Source organism: Mixophyes fleayi, chromosome 4, assembly GCF_038048845.1.
Source record: "Mixophyes fleayi isolate aMixFle1 chromosome 4, aMixFle1.hap1, whole genome shotgun sequence".
NCBI lineage: Eukaryota > Metazoa > Chordata > Amphibia > Anura > Limnodynastidae > Mixophyes > Mixophyes fleayi.
The window spans coordinates 165,472,949-165,487,940 of record NC_134405.1 but is presented as its reverse complement, the minus strand read 5'-3'; the positions used below and the strand labels follow the sequence as shown (position 1 = coordinate 165,487,940).

Sequence of the window (14,992 nt, the reverse complement as noted above, 5' to 3'; positions counted from 1 at the left end):
TACCCTAGAAGCTTGGGAGAAACTGGTAAAATCTTGTGATGAATTTGACCTCCCATCCTCATATCTCTCTACCCTTGCCTTTGCATACTTAATCCTTAACCTTTCTGTAACTAGTTGGCACATTGTGAGAATTTCTAAAGTACAGTACATGTATGAGATTTTAGAAGTGTCTTTTATAAGTCCAGCATCTGCTACAAACACCCAGCTCCTCCTCTAGCATCCTGCACCCCCCCCCCATTCCTTTACCCGTGTTTAAAACGCTCCTCATTTAACCACTGAGGAAGTATATTTTTGTGGTTTAAAACACTCATGGCCCATATCAAAGGAAAGAAGCTAAATTCCCATACGAAATGGGAATTGAACTTAGGGTATGTTTCACAAGTGAAGATTGGGACAACAACTATCCTCCACAGCTCCAATCTTATGACATATGTTATGGGCCACATTTTATTTGCCACCAGATCAGTACTAGCCCAATTCTGGGGAGAATCTCGCCCACTCACCTGTGTCTAAGTTTATCATCCTCTTCTCCTTAGTCAAATGGTGTCCGTGACATGACTATTACAGGAGCATTTAGCCTCTCCACACCTTGTTCTAAGTACATACATTAATGTTGATCTGTGATGTGTAAGCCTTTTTAGTATGATTGTCTTGCTCCCATTTTCCTCCTCCCCTTCCCTTCCCCAGTTTGAATTTATTCCTCCTTCATGTTCTTCATGTTACTCTTTCTTTTTATTTTCTTTAATATATATTGCCTCCCAATTTGGACTACATTAGATCATGAACAAATACAGTGGTGAACAAGGGGCTCCTGCCCATTTAAAATGGGACCATGTGATGGCTAAGCTGCCACTCCAATATTGTTGGATATGAGGGGGGTTGTTAAATATGAGAGGGGGCTGTCTTGTGCCCTGTTTCCCTGTCATGTGGGACCAGACCAGGCTGCCTAAGCTGGAGCTGGTTGAGGATTTGAGTAGGGTGCATGTATCCTGCTTCTTCCATTTTTATTGCAACATTTGTAGTCTGAACAGGTGGTAACTGTCAATCATTTGCTGTTTTTTTTTCTGTGACTGACAGCTCTGTTGGGACATGAGTAATTTGATTCACATGTTACATGCATAGTATGATTCTGTAAAAGTGCTATCTGATGGCAGAAAAATATGTTTCAGGGATTTTTAGTATTGCACAAATTTAGCAGACACAGCATGAATTACGTTGTATCGTGTTAAATGTTAGTTTGAAGCTTGTCATGTGGAGGTTTTCATGCAGTCCACTCCTAAGTTGTGGCATTTAGCTTCAGTTTTGTTTGTCAACTTGATCGTTATTATTTTAATAGAGATTTGATTGGAAAAAAAAATTGTATTTTGTTAAAAAAAACAGTCTTGGTCCAACATGCTTGTAACAGTTTCTGTCTCTTTATTTTTCAGAAAACTACAAATCGCACCGGCAGGATAAGAACACTTCCGTGACACTGGGGGATAATCGGACGATTACTTGGAGATCTCAGCAGCCCTTCTCACGCACTTAATTTGCAGCGGGCAGGGACTATGTCGCCTTTAATAACTAAGTGATGGAGACGTGTTAGTCTAAAGTTTACAGAACCAAACTGGGTGTTTTTGCTTTGCCACTTATGTTGGTGTATTGCGTTTTTCCTGTATAAATCATTCTTCTTGATCTTAAAGGTATTCTAGGGGAAAAGCAAAATCTACCTAGAAACCCTCTTTTTCAAGAAGGATTATCTTTCCTGGCCCTTCTGATTCACATCAACGATGCCTGTGCTCCTTATTTAATTCTCTCCCGTCTCTTTACCACTAAATTGACATTCTCTATAATATCATTGACATGAAAGAGGACAGAAGAAATATGGGTGAAATAATTTCAGATGAATCCAAATGACAGCGCTGAAGAAAACAATGTATATTATCACTGATTTCTGTTAGAGTGGAGAAGTCTAATAGTGCTATCGGCTTTTGTGATGGGAGATGTAATGCACACAAATGTTCTACTCTTCGCTTTGTGATGTACGAGGCCAGGGAGTGAATGTGTCCTTCATTTTAGGAAGTGTCCCTGTTCTCTGCTGTAGCTATGCCGTCACATCATAGTTTAAATGGCATACTTTCCATGTTATTTTTGTTCCAGTTTGGAATGGCCTTTTCTAATGAAAGGAAACCGTAAGGAACCATGTTAAAATAATCAAATGATCACTTTTGTATCATGCAACTATATTCTATTCCTAGGCCACCTGTATAACTGAAGGCCTCTTATGAGTGACTGCATATGTAACAAGTCAATACGAGGAGTGGAACATTCACTTGCAGAGCATCTCCCAAATGGATGGCTGTTTTCACTGGTGGAAGCTGAGCCACACTCATCATGCTGTAGTGTGTCAAAGGATCTTTGTTACATGACCTCAGTTACTGATTTGTAAGAGGACAACGATGGTGACTACACTGGAGTTATCACCTAGCACCATCGAGTTTCAAAATGTTGGTCCTGGTCCTCCAGCCCTTAAGAAAATGAGCCAATGACGCTGGTCATTAGGGAGGTAATATTATTATTGTTTCAGGTTCTCCAAAGCCAATCTACTGAATTAATTAAACAGAAAAGCATAGTAGCTGCTGACAATTTTTTTAAACAGATCTCACTTGTGTACATTATTGATAACTCATTATGTACATTTATATTTATATTGATATATCTGGAAATATATTATCTGCGGTATGAGGCTGAAAAGTGCCACCTTCTAGGATGATGCATTTTATTTAGCATTCTGGTTTTGCACACTTTAACCAATACAATGAATATTATATTGAGATACTTATAATATTGTTAAAAAGCAGATGGATGCACATAGACACAGAATGGGACACAGTTGCAATTTTGTTGCTTTGGAAATGTGATGTGCGTCATTTACTTAAGCTGCACTCACTACAGTAGTGAACTGCACTCCTTTATTTGCTCTGTTATTGTGAGCTTATTTTGAGCTGGATCCACTGGATCTGTTTGTAGGCCAACTTGTGACAGTCCAGCTATTGAACTATATTTCACATGTTGCTCAGACAGCATGGAATGTTTCCTCCTTTGATATAGAAGACCTTATTTAAATATTAGTGCAATTTAAGTAATGAAATGCTGCATGGCATAGCAGAGTATTCCCAATCATGTTTTTATACCTCCTAAGCCAGAAGGGGTCAGAATATGAGCCTGCCTTTACAGATGCGTAGCAAAGTTGTTGCAGTGTTATAAATTGAAATGTGATTGCCTGTTGGGCTACAGGACCAAGGATCATACATTACTGGGGAGATTCAATTATCCAGCGAGGTCCCTTAGAAACCTTGCACGATGTGTTCCTGTGTAGAAATGCCGCAATTACGATACAGGAAACCGTTCATTTTTGTTTGCACCTCTATGAGTTGTAAGCAAAAACGTGAGATGATTATTAACCGAAACACGCAGTGGATACATATGGTGCGAGGTTTCTACAGGACATCATGCCTAATTGAATCTCCCCTTTAGGTGTTTCAATCTGCATCTAATAGTTTTTTTTTTTATTTTATTTTTATATGAACATGGACGCAAATGTGTGCAATTTGGAGGTTCCATTATTTAATAAAAAAGCTTCATAGATGAGCTATAAATCAACCATTTCACTGCCAGATGGAGTTATGTACAAATCAGTTTTATTTCATGAAATGCCCTGTTCTATAGTAAAGTCGTTCCACCTGGTGTCAGAGGAGATTAATGAAAGTTTCCTGAACTTCAGTCACACCAAACACTTTGTCTCTACAGTGTTAAAAGTGCACTTAATATGTTGGCTTATTTTACATCAAAGTACAGAAGAGGATGTTTGCTTGTTTTTCCAGTACTGCTTCATACAGAACCTGTAATGTGTAAAAGCAATTCTGAATCCATGCTAAGATTGTTCAGGGGAAAAACATTAAGGATACTTAGGACTTTTTTTGTTATTAAGTGTTAATTTTATAATAATTTATGTTTTGCTGAGATAATTGACTGAGATTGAGTAATGAAAATTAGGAAAGTCAAAACAATGTTTATATTTTTTTTAATATGAATTATGTTGTATATTTCTAAAGATGAAAATAATCTGTACATATCTTGGTTATTTTTGCACATTTTTTTTAAAGATTGTAAGGATCTTACTTATGGTCATTTACTTATTTATTTAATTTTCTTCCTCTTTCTTGGGTTCTAAAACTGAGGATTTAATTTGAAAATCTTGCCTCTTCCTTGCTGCTTTACATTCCTTCCTTTCGAGTCCCCATTTCTTCCTAACACATGGAATATTTTTTCATTTGTTAATGTCCGAATTGGGCGTCTGTGTCTTAGAGCAGAGTTCATCCCTCCCCTGCCAGAAGGGCCATACCAGAGCCCTGTAAATGTGCTATGACACTTCCACATCTTATTTATGCCTCAAATAGACTGTCGAAACTCCAGTTAACGTAGATGTTGAAGCAATACATGTAAGATGACTATATATGCCTTTCAAGCCAATGGCATATTTGACGTGCAAAGTTTTTGTGCCATCATGTACATGTATTTTTTTGCCCATTGTCAAATCAGAGGAGGATGAGTTACCTACACTTTACAGTAGGTAGTTTCGTAATCTAACTAAAAATAGGACACTGTGCCTTGTAGAATGATGGGTATGACTGTACACTTGTAAACACACAAGTAATTTTTTATGTCAAATGTCTGTATAGACGTCCAGAAAAATGGATACAGTTTGCCTCAGTGCAGAATTTTTGCATGGCTATTTATATATTTTTTTCCAATTACGATACTCTTTTTGGACAAACGTCACAATTTTTCATTAATTTGAAAGATAATAAATTGACTTTTGGTGTCTGAGTAATCAGCACCCCCATGAGCTATACCACACTCTGTTGTACAAGCCATGCTTAGTATTATTCTGTATTGCAGCGAGCAGATTAGTAGGAACCAGTAGTTCTTAGAAAGGTAAATGTACTGCGAGACACTCATCAATCATACGCAGATTCTAATTAGAGTTCAGAAGAATGTACCGATACATGAAAGCTAAGTATTTGTTCTCTTATCAGTCATCACTGCCCTTTGCCTGGCAGACCATCTGTAATGCTAGTAGTACCAAAAGGTACTGTCCACTGTAGCTTTGGGGAGGAAAAGGAGAATGTTATTACAAAAGTAGTTTCTCTACATTTAACACACAACCAATAAAACTTTTTACTGCCATAGTGACCTACAGGGAAATATCATATGGAGAAAACATATGTACATATTTAAAAATCAGAAGCAATTGGACATAGAATTGTACCTACTACACATAATAGGAAACAGACAAAAATACTTGTGATTTGTGATCAAAGGTCAATATGTGCCATTGCAATTGGCTGACATGCAAGTATTGCGAAGGAAACAGTTGGTTAATAGTGGTAGTGATTTTAGTTATTGTTGAGAAAAAAAATTTTAATTCAACATGTAACAAGTTTGTTTTTAACACGGTGATACTCTGCCAGTACCACAGTTTTAGAGAGAATGGTGAAGGAAACCTTGTGCTTAATGTGAAAGAGGTACAATTCCTTTATGACTTTGTGGTACCAGGGGCTGTCTCTATCTTGAGTATCTTTATGTGCATAGTCCCTCATCTGTAGTTTGAGGTCAAACTACAACTAGAAATCATCTTGTGTCAAGATAACACAATAGAGGGGTTTGGCTGGCTAACAATGATACTTCCATCAGTGGATTTACTATCCATTTACATACCATACAACGTGGGCCTCTTAGTAATGTTATATAACATTCTAATGTTACTTCTGAAGGCTATGTGTGCGTAAGAGGTATTAAACATGACTGATGCCTTTATTCAATTTGAGACAGGTTAAAGTGCATTGTGATTCAGTGTTAAATCTTTTGCTTCCTCTGAGGTAATATCCATGTGTTGTCTTAAGTCCTGGATTGACTAATACACATTTTAGGCATCAGTTCAGTGTGTAGCCTGAACATTATAGCACAGTTCTCATGGCAGCTTATCCCTGTGGCTAAATGAGCGCCATTATTTCTATTAATGCTTTTCTAGCAATGTTCACCCCTAATGACTTGAGATGCAAAACGTAAAGGCCACGATCTGCTAGCGTTGACATCTCCATGGCAACCTTCCAAAAAAGCTTCTGCCATCTCCATGGTGTTAAGCAATTAATTCTTGTACTGCACTTTAATATAGTTCTTGAAATGTAACTAGGATGATTAAAATGAAGACTGAAATGTATTTTTACAGTACTTCAAAAACAGGATGGTATTAGAGGTTTTAGCCCTTCTATTTCTAGTTATGTTGCAGGCCCTTTTGGCAGTAAATCCTTGCAGGATGTTGCTTGCAATGCTTGGTACCAAATGATCATGCTCTCACAAGCTTTTGTATAACATTACAATATACTTCTGTGTATCTGACACACCCACATACAGCTTATATTAGGAGAAAAGGTAGTTTTTCATCGTAATTTGCAACTTCCTTAAATGTAACTTCTGTTGATAGAGCATACTTGCCAACTCTCCCGGAATGTCTGGGAGACTCCCGAAATTCAGGCTGGTCTCACAGACTCCCGGGAGAGCTGGCAAATCTCCCAAATCCCACAATTGCGGGGCTAAAATGACGTGATTCGCGGTGAATCACGTCATTTTCGGCCCCGTCCCCGTGACAAAACTGCATATTTGATGCAGGGGTGGGGCCAAAATGACGAGATTAACCGTGTCCCGCCCCCTCCCACCCTCTAGACACGCCCCTCTCCCGGTTACAACTTGCTAAATGTAGGCAGGTATGTGATAGAGCAGCAGTGTGCTGAAGGTGAATGTGTTCATGATGTAATACAATTGGAATTACATTCCCAGCAATAGAAGCTCAGTCTGCTGTGCATAGGCCTGTTAGCCATAAAAAGTGACATGGACTTGTCTGCCTTCTTTTTCTCCTTTCTTTTTTTTTTTTTTTTTAATTAATGTACATAGTGCTAATTGACCTTTGTAGAAAATAGTTTATACAGCCTATTGCTGAATGGTCAGCAAGCTCTTTAAATACAAGAAAATAACTTTGTTTTCTACACCTTATATTTTGGTATGCTGCTTCACCCATGACACTTGTATCAGCTGGTGTGTCCTGGGTTTTTTAAGACTCCTTGCACAGATAAAAATTGAAATCATTTGCACCGAGTCTCGTGCGCTTTTTCAGAAGACTTTTGAGGAGGGTGTGCCCAAATCATTTATTTCAGTCATTCTTCTAGTTACTGGAATTTTATTTTAATAATCCAGACTTTGTAACACTACGTATATTTCCTTTCATTGTTCTGCACTTTTATGTATTAGCAGTGTCCAATGTAATTCATTCCATGCTTATAATACTTGAGAGCAGAGAGTGGGTGACCGGAATCTGATCAAATTATCACTTATCTCTCACTCCTGCTTTAAGGGGGAGGCTGGCAAATTCTCAGGGTCCCATGAGTACAGTGGGAGCCTCAGTTTGGCTCATCCTTTAGCTGCTCCATATCCAGGATGTCTTTTGAAACACAAATGCCTTAACCTTCTCATTGTTGGGGAGAATTTACAACTCTCTCCAGTACTGACAGGGTTAAACTACATTAAGGAAGAATGATAGTTGCAGATTATATAGGGTCTATTCCCCAAAGGCCTTAAAAACAAACTTTATTTTTATTTTTTTTTAATATTCCCAAGCACCAGTACCATTTCTCAATGTTATAGCCTAGAAAAACAATACAAATCCTGTTCTCAGTTTCAAAGGAATTTTTGAAAGAACAATAAAATATATACAAAAAACAACAAATAAGGTAATTTTGTAGGTCATGCAACACTAATATACTATAAGAACCAACCTGTTCCAATTAATTGGTATGACTGAAAAATAAGTCTGGTGATTGATGACCATACAGGGATCAGGGCAAAAATGTAAAGTAAGGAAAATGCTTGAGTATTTTTAGTTAGATATTTTAATTTCAATGTACTTGAAGTGTCCTCGATAATGGGTAGTTATGTAGAGGATTTCACACTGATTTTTGTATAAAAATAATGGTAAACAAATACATTTTTTATGGACTGTTAAGCTGGACTGGAGCTGTAATTAAAATAACTAAAATTAGAAATTCTGAGGTATTTTTTTTTCCAGTGGAGCAAGACTGTAAAATAAAATCCCTCCTAATATGTTTCAAGTAGATGTAAATAGTAAATTCTATGGCATAAAGTTTCAAAAGTGAAAAAAATAGTTTAAAACCATTTTGAACAAATGTATCTGATGGATACTGCCATGGTCATGTGCCTGGCCTGGAGATATTTTCCAGTGAGGGATGTATTGTTATTGTCTTACATTTATTTTTATTTTTTGGTTTTTCTTTATTTTTTGTTACATGGCTTTGTAAATAAAATAATTTATATGTTTGTAAGAAAAAAAATTGTTTTTGTAATTTTTGTTTTAATAAATTGATGGGTTTGTTCTGGCTATGATAAAGTATAGATTTGGATGTTATGAGTGGTGCGTTAAGTAGATCAAATTTCCTGCGCTTACATAGTGTTCTTTTTGTATGGAAAACCGTACACACCAGCCTCACCTGTGGGAAAATTATAGGGACACTTTAAAAAAAAAACAAATTAAAAAAAAAAAAAAGGGTGTAATTAAATCTGCTAGCTCTATATCAAAATGAAATGCAATTTTAGAAACTTGTGGACTTTTTATGTAAATTAACTCAAGTTGCCCATTTTGTACCTGTTTTGTGGTAAATTCAACAGGATACTAAGCAGCAAAGTGGCAATATGGCATTAAGACCAAGGGACACATTTATCAATGTTCTCAAAAAGTGAAAAATAGTTTTCAATCCTTATCGCATTTATAAGGATTGAACTATTTCTCAAATTTATGAAGAACGCAGCACAGAAACAGCTGTTTCTGTGATAAAAAAATACCACGCCTCTTCATAATGCATTGTCTCCGAATTTTCTCCTTGTCTTCTTCGTTCTTCTTCATACTGCAATTGCGCATGTGCAGTTCAAAGACCTAGGCTTGTGCACAAACATCTTTGCTCTCGCTGTGCAACTATAGTTGCAGAGAGAAAGCGTCAGTTACAGGGAGAGATCATGTGATCCCTCCACACATGCGCTGTCCAGCTCTGCTCTTCAGAGCACTGAAATTTTTCAATTATGATAATGTACACCAGCTTCAGCTGGCGTACATTGGCATAACAAGTTACCGTTAACAACTTTTTTTTGGAACTTGTTAGATTGCGGAAGGGAGCAGTCACCTTACTATTGAATGGTGACTGCTCCCAAAAACGAAACAAAATGCAAAGCAGCAGATGCACCATTCATAAATATGTGCGACACTACAAGTGGCGTTTAAGTTACGGTAAGTGTGTGAAAGTTTATTAGCACTACTTGTTAAATATGCCCCCAAGAGAGAAATGATACATAAATAACTAATGTTCCACCATTTAGTGGCACCTATTCTGATAGTACAATTTTATAAAAATGTTATCCACAATATAAATGTCTGCCATGCTATCTTTTAAGCCAATATAATTTATGCACAATTATTTTGTTATACATTTAAAACTTTTTCCCTTGTTGTCATTTTAGTGTTTAGGGTTTTTTTTTTTTGTTTTTCAAAAAATTATGTTGGTGACAAATCATATCATCCAAATATAACTTTTAATTTAACTCTGATCCAATTCTCCCATAGAAATATAGATCAGCCCACAACACGTATTTATATCCTCAATGTGTCCATTATATGTACTTTTATTATTTTTATTGGATGTATGGTAAGGGTTTACAAAAATCCTGGAGGAATTTCAAAGCTGAAAAACAGAACGTTATCATGGCTGCAGCTCTTAAAGCCCTTTGTTCTGTTGTAACAAAAGCAAGCAGTGTTCAGTAGTACTGATTGTACTTTTTTTATTTACTTAAATACATCAGTTATTCACAAATATCTTCATAGGATGGTGGAACTTCTCAATATTCAGCTTCATCCTTTAAGAGATGACAACTTACATAAAGTGTAAAAATATTAGTGTGGGGGCATTATTTTTTTAAATAATGCTCCCATAACCCGCAAGAGTGTATATCAAAACCGTGCACACTATATGCTATGACATTCCGGCAATTTCTTCTAGGCCGTTTTTTGGCCTCATGTCATGTAGTAGGGACGTGATGTAGGGAGCAAGTTGCCCTGGAATGAGCACAATGCTATAAGCTGACCTGGTGTCTGAGTACACTATGTGCTGCTGTTCTAGTCATGTGAAAAAAGTACAAGTAACCCTGAATATCAGGAAGGGCTGCAACCTCTATATAAATCACAACTTTCGACAGTTCAGGCTGAAGCACTCATCGTTCTGTTAACACTACCGTAAGGAGAAAATATATCTGCAATAATCGCAGAGAAGCAATGAAAAGGTTTGTAAGGTCGTTTCCAAATCATTTGAAGTCCATCATAGTAAAGAACCCAAAAGTATATTCAGTAATTTACAGGTCTGTTAATGTTGAAGTTCATGACTAACCTCAAAAACGGACTGAAGAAGCAAGGCTTTCATGGAATGTTGGTAATACGAAGTTTCATCTCTCTAAAAAGTCAATCATGAACTCCTCTCTATACTACAGTATCCTAAAGGACCAGGAGGACATCGAGACAACAACTTATTTTTGTTTTGATTTTGCAAAAGGCAATGTTAAAAATTTAGTTAACTACATAGTAAACAGCATGTAACATAGAAAAGTTATTTAAGTGAATACTGATGAACTAGCTGCTTTCTGCAGTAAACTACTACTAATTACTTCACATATAATCGTTATAAAATGGATTTACATCTAGGGGACACCAAGTGTAAATGGAAAGAGCTTTAAGGAAAAATGACCTAAAAACAAATAGGTTGTTTAGAAGTTCTGAATATTTTCCAAACGGCAAAACGTAATCTTTCATGTCAGTTTATTGCTAAAGATCAGAAGAATGGCAGACAATTCAGGGATTGGATACTTTAGTTTTTAAGACCTTCCGTTTAAGTGGGTATTTCTAAAGGTACTTAAAAAGTAAACTGCCCATAGCTTTAAGACAAAGGTGAGGGCTGATAAAATGCTTACTTGCTGAACTCTGCTATAGATCAGCCCTTCACTGAGCAACATTAGACAAGAGGACATTTGATAGATTCCTCCATAATGCAAGAGAGGAACACATTCTAGATACTATTATCCTGAGGGAGGATACAGTTACTGGCTTAATATTGGATTGCTAACTCTTCATACACTCCCACTACTGCCTGCCATTGTAAACACTTGGCATGTTTCTGCTTACCTGGTAGGACACAAGGTGCCATTTCTCTCAACAATCAGAAGATTTTAGTTTTATATAAGCTAGTAAGAGCAATATTTTAAAGACAGCTATAGAAAATAGGAATATACGCAAGCTGGAAGTACTAATAGATTTGTATTAAAAGTATATGTAATAGCTGTTGTAAAGACAAAAAAGTGCACCAAAAAAAAAGTTTAAAAAAATATAAATTAGCCGTTCCCTTACTGTTTTGATGTGTGAAGGTGGAGAAGTTTTACATACTTACCTTTTCTAGGACATACCAGCCAATATTCCTGATTAAAAAAGGCACATTATTTTTTTATATATATATATATATCTATTTATTAACAAAACGCCCCTTTCTCATGGCACTTTTGTCACCTTCTGTTGCAAGAACACCCAGTAGACATCAGCAACACAAAACTTCTTGTTTTAAATCAAACATATTTATTGTTGGCATCACAATAAATAACACTTCTGTCAGGATGACACCAGCAAGCAATACCTTTACTTGCACCTCCTGGTGACCCTAAACACTAACTAGACATAGCCCAGCTCACTACTGACTGGCCAACTAGTTCAGCGTCAGTCACCTCTGACAAGAGCACAACTCCAGGATTAAATACAGATGTCTCCTCCCACAGGCTTGGATGACTGACAGGCGACACTCCCACCTTGTCTTTAAAGGATGGCTCCTCAGGTGTTCTGTAACGCCTAATCAGCACAGCCACCCCTATCAGCTCTGTGGATACAAACACGTTAAAACATGCAAGTAAATCACTTTTTACATTTACTTTACAACATGTCTCTGACCTGTACATTGCTGAACTTAAGCACAGTGCTACACCTGTATATAACTTAGTCTGCAGCCTTTTACCTGCAGACAGCACCATAGCTAATGCCACTATTCGAGGCCTGTGGAAAACCACTCCCGTTGCCACATATCCCTTCCCCTAGCGTCACCATGTAAGGTGGCGCGGACCTCGCAAAGAGCGCATCTCTATGGAAGAGAGCCTCTGCGACCATTTTGTCCACCTGACATTTTATAGCCTGAGACAAGGAAGGTTCTATTGTGTCCTCACAATCACACCCACCAGTGTACTCATTGGGACCTTCTCTTCTTGACACCTGAGAACCCTGTTCTGAAACAGCCCTTCCTGTCTCTTTCTCCACTCATGACTTATTTTCTTACTAGGACGTCTATGAGCTCCTTCTGATTGTGTTTGTACTGTTACAGCGGGATAGGCCTTTTGGCATTCCAGACAAGCCCTACAAAACTTTTTTACTGCCACATAGACTCCTGGCCAGTAATATCTGCATAGAACTTTCTCCCTCATTTTACCTTCCCCTAAGTGTCTGCCACTCTCCAGCGTGTGTGCAGCTTCTAGCACTAAGGATACATGGTTTTGTGGGACTGCCAACTGTTCTACTTTTCTCCCTTTAACAGTAGTCACATGAAACAACACATTATTTTTAACAATATACGATGGCCCACAGTCTGTCGAATTGACAGGCTTTGATATATTCCCAACATTACTAGCCAAATTTTGCAAATGGTCACACACAATCTGCCAACATGCAGATGGTTTATGTGAAATTGTCTTACTTGCACTATTGGTGAATTTAAAAGTAATGTTGTTGATAAATGTCAGGTGTTTTGTTTTCTTACCTGTTTAAATATTTGATGCTAAGTGAGAAAAAATACTTTATTTCATGACTCCCAAAAAAATATACATAATCCATACTAAACCACAAATAAAATTATGCATGAGCATCCACAGGGGGGAGAATCAATTTAGAGGGATGTGCCTCAGGACCAGTCCGCGGAGACTCTCAAGGACGATGTCTGGCTGTAATCCTTGCTCATTTTTCCTTGCATGCCATAGAGGTGCACAGGTAAATGACCGTAGATCACTAATTGTAATATGCCAGACATTACGCAGAATTGTATCTCCTCTCAAGTTTCTTAGGGGCCTATTTATCAATCATCGTTTTTTTGTGTTAAAACTTTTCAATCCTTATCTCCTTGGAAGGATTGAAAGTTTCCAGCTATGTATCAATAAAGATCTCAGGGACAGCAATGCCGATAACCTGCTGTCCCTGAGAAGTGACTCGCCTCCTTATCACAGCCTCTTCTTAGCTGAAGAAAGCTGCGTTGATATTCTCTATTTTATGTAGGTGTGCATGCGCCCACCGAAACCCTCGGGCATGCGCACAGAGATCCTGGACAGAAAGAAGGTGAGTCAGTTGATAGGGAGGGATCACATGATCCCTCCACAAATGCGCTGTACAGCTCTGCTCTTCAAAGCAGAGCTGTTTTCTGTCACAACTTTCACTAGGAATATCACTGACTGGTATAAGCACAACTAAACTGAGAGGCGCGGAGTCTAACGCACCACCGGTGTTCGCCAGGGACCCCCGCAAGGAGGTTTGGGCTTTGCTGCGTGTGAAGCACAGGTCGCGGTTCTCCCAGATAGTTACCAGCGCAGTAAATGGAGAGTAGTCAAACAGGCCGAGTCGAAACCAGAGGAGCGCAGTACAACGGAGAGAAGGCAAATCGTCATCAGGAACAGTCAAAGGGTCAAAACCAGTGCGGGCAGCGAATAACAAGGGATGATCCGGAAGAGAAGTCAAACTAAAGCCAAGGAGTCAATACACAGGAGTAACACAGGAACAACAATGCTGGAGCTGGAAGAACCAATACTCTGGCACTAGACATGTGTCAGAGGCTGCTTTATATACCCTAAGGTGCCTCCTGATTGGGTTAGGAAGATTTTGGCAGTTTAGACATGCTGGCTGCAGACAGGTGAGCAGAGATAGCGTTCTGCTGCTAGGCAACAGGACGCGGATTGCGGAGAGAAGGTGTCCGTCTCCGGCGCGGAGACGGCACCTGACAGTATCCTCCCGTTCTTTCTTTCGGGTGGTGCAGGAATCCCGCAGAAATCTTGACAACAGACGTGGAGCATGAATATCCTCTTCATAGACCCAAGATCTCTCCTCTGGGCCGTAGCCCTTCCAATGGATGAGAAATTGGCGTTTTCCTCTAGAGATACAAGATTCCAGAATGCGTTCTACCAGAAATTCTTCACCACGAATGGTCTTGACAGGAGGAGGTGGAGAGGTTTTGCTGGAGAATTCATTGAGAATGAGTGGTTTAAGCAGAGATATATGGAAGGTATTATAAATCCTAAGGGAAGCTGGTAGATGAAGTCTGTAGGTGACAGGAATAATTACATGGGAAATGGAAAAAGGCTCAATATAGCGTGGAGCCCGTTTCATAGTAGGAACCTACTGAGCAGAGATAGCGTTCTGCTGCTAGGCAACAGGACGTGGATTGCGGAGAGAAGGTGTCCGTCTCCGGCACCTGTAGAGAGCGCGGAGACAGCACCTGACATTTTCAGTGAAAGTTTTCAGTTATGTTAATGCTGGCGTACATTAACATGATTGAAAACTTAATTTTGGTCATTGTTACAGAGCGTTACTGAGCGGATCTAAAAAATTGTTGTACCCGGGGAGATTTAGGCCCCGCCCCCTTTCTGACTTCTGAGGCTGCCGGCGGCTGCACACTATGTGCAGGTCCGTTCGGCAGTGACAGTGTGCTGCCCGGCTTCTCTGATTACACAATTGGAGCAGCCAGGCAGCACACTGTCACTGCCAAACGGACTT

At 38.6% G+C, this 14,992-nt stretch overlaps 1 protein-coding gene across 6 annotated transcripts in view; it reads left to right on the top strand.

Moving 5' to 3' along the window:
- ATXN7L1 (ataxin 7 like 1) overlaps positions 1 to 8,491 on the top strand; it is a 97,443-nt gene extending 88,952 nt beyond the window's left edge. For all 6 annotated transcript variants that reach the window (XM_075208786.1, XM_075208789.1, XM_075208788.1 and 3 more), the window contains one exon: positions 1,428 to 8,491. In XM_075208786.1, coding sequence (XP_075064887.1) covers positions 1,428 to 1,469 — 42 coding nt within the window. In that variant the 3' untranslated portion in view covers positions 1,470 to 8,491. The remainder of the gene's footprint in view (positions 1 to 1,427) is intronic.
- Positions 8,492 to 14,992: the final 6,501 nt, after the last annotated feature.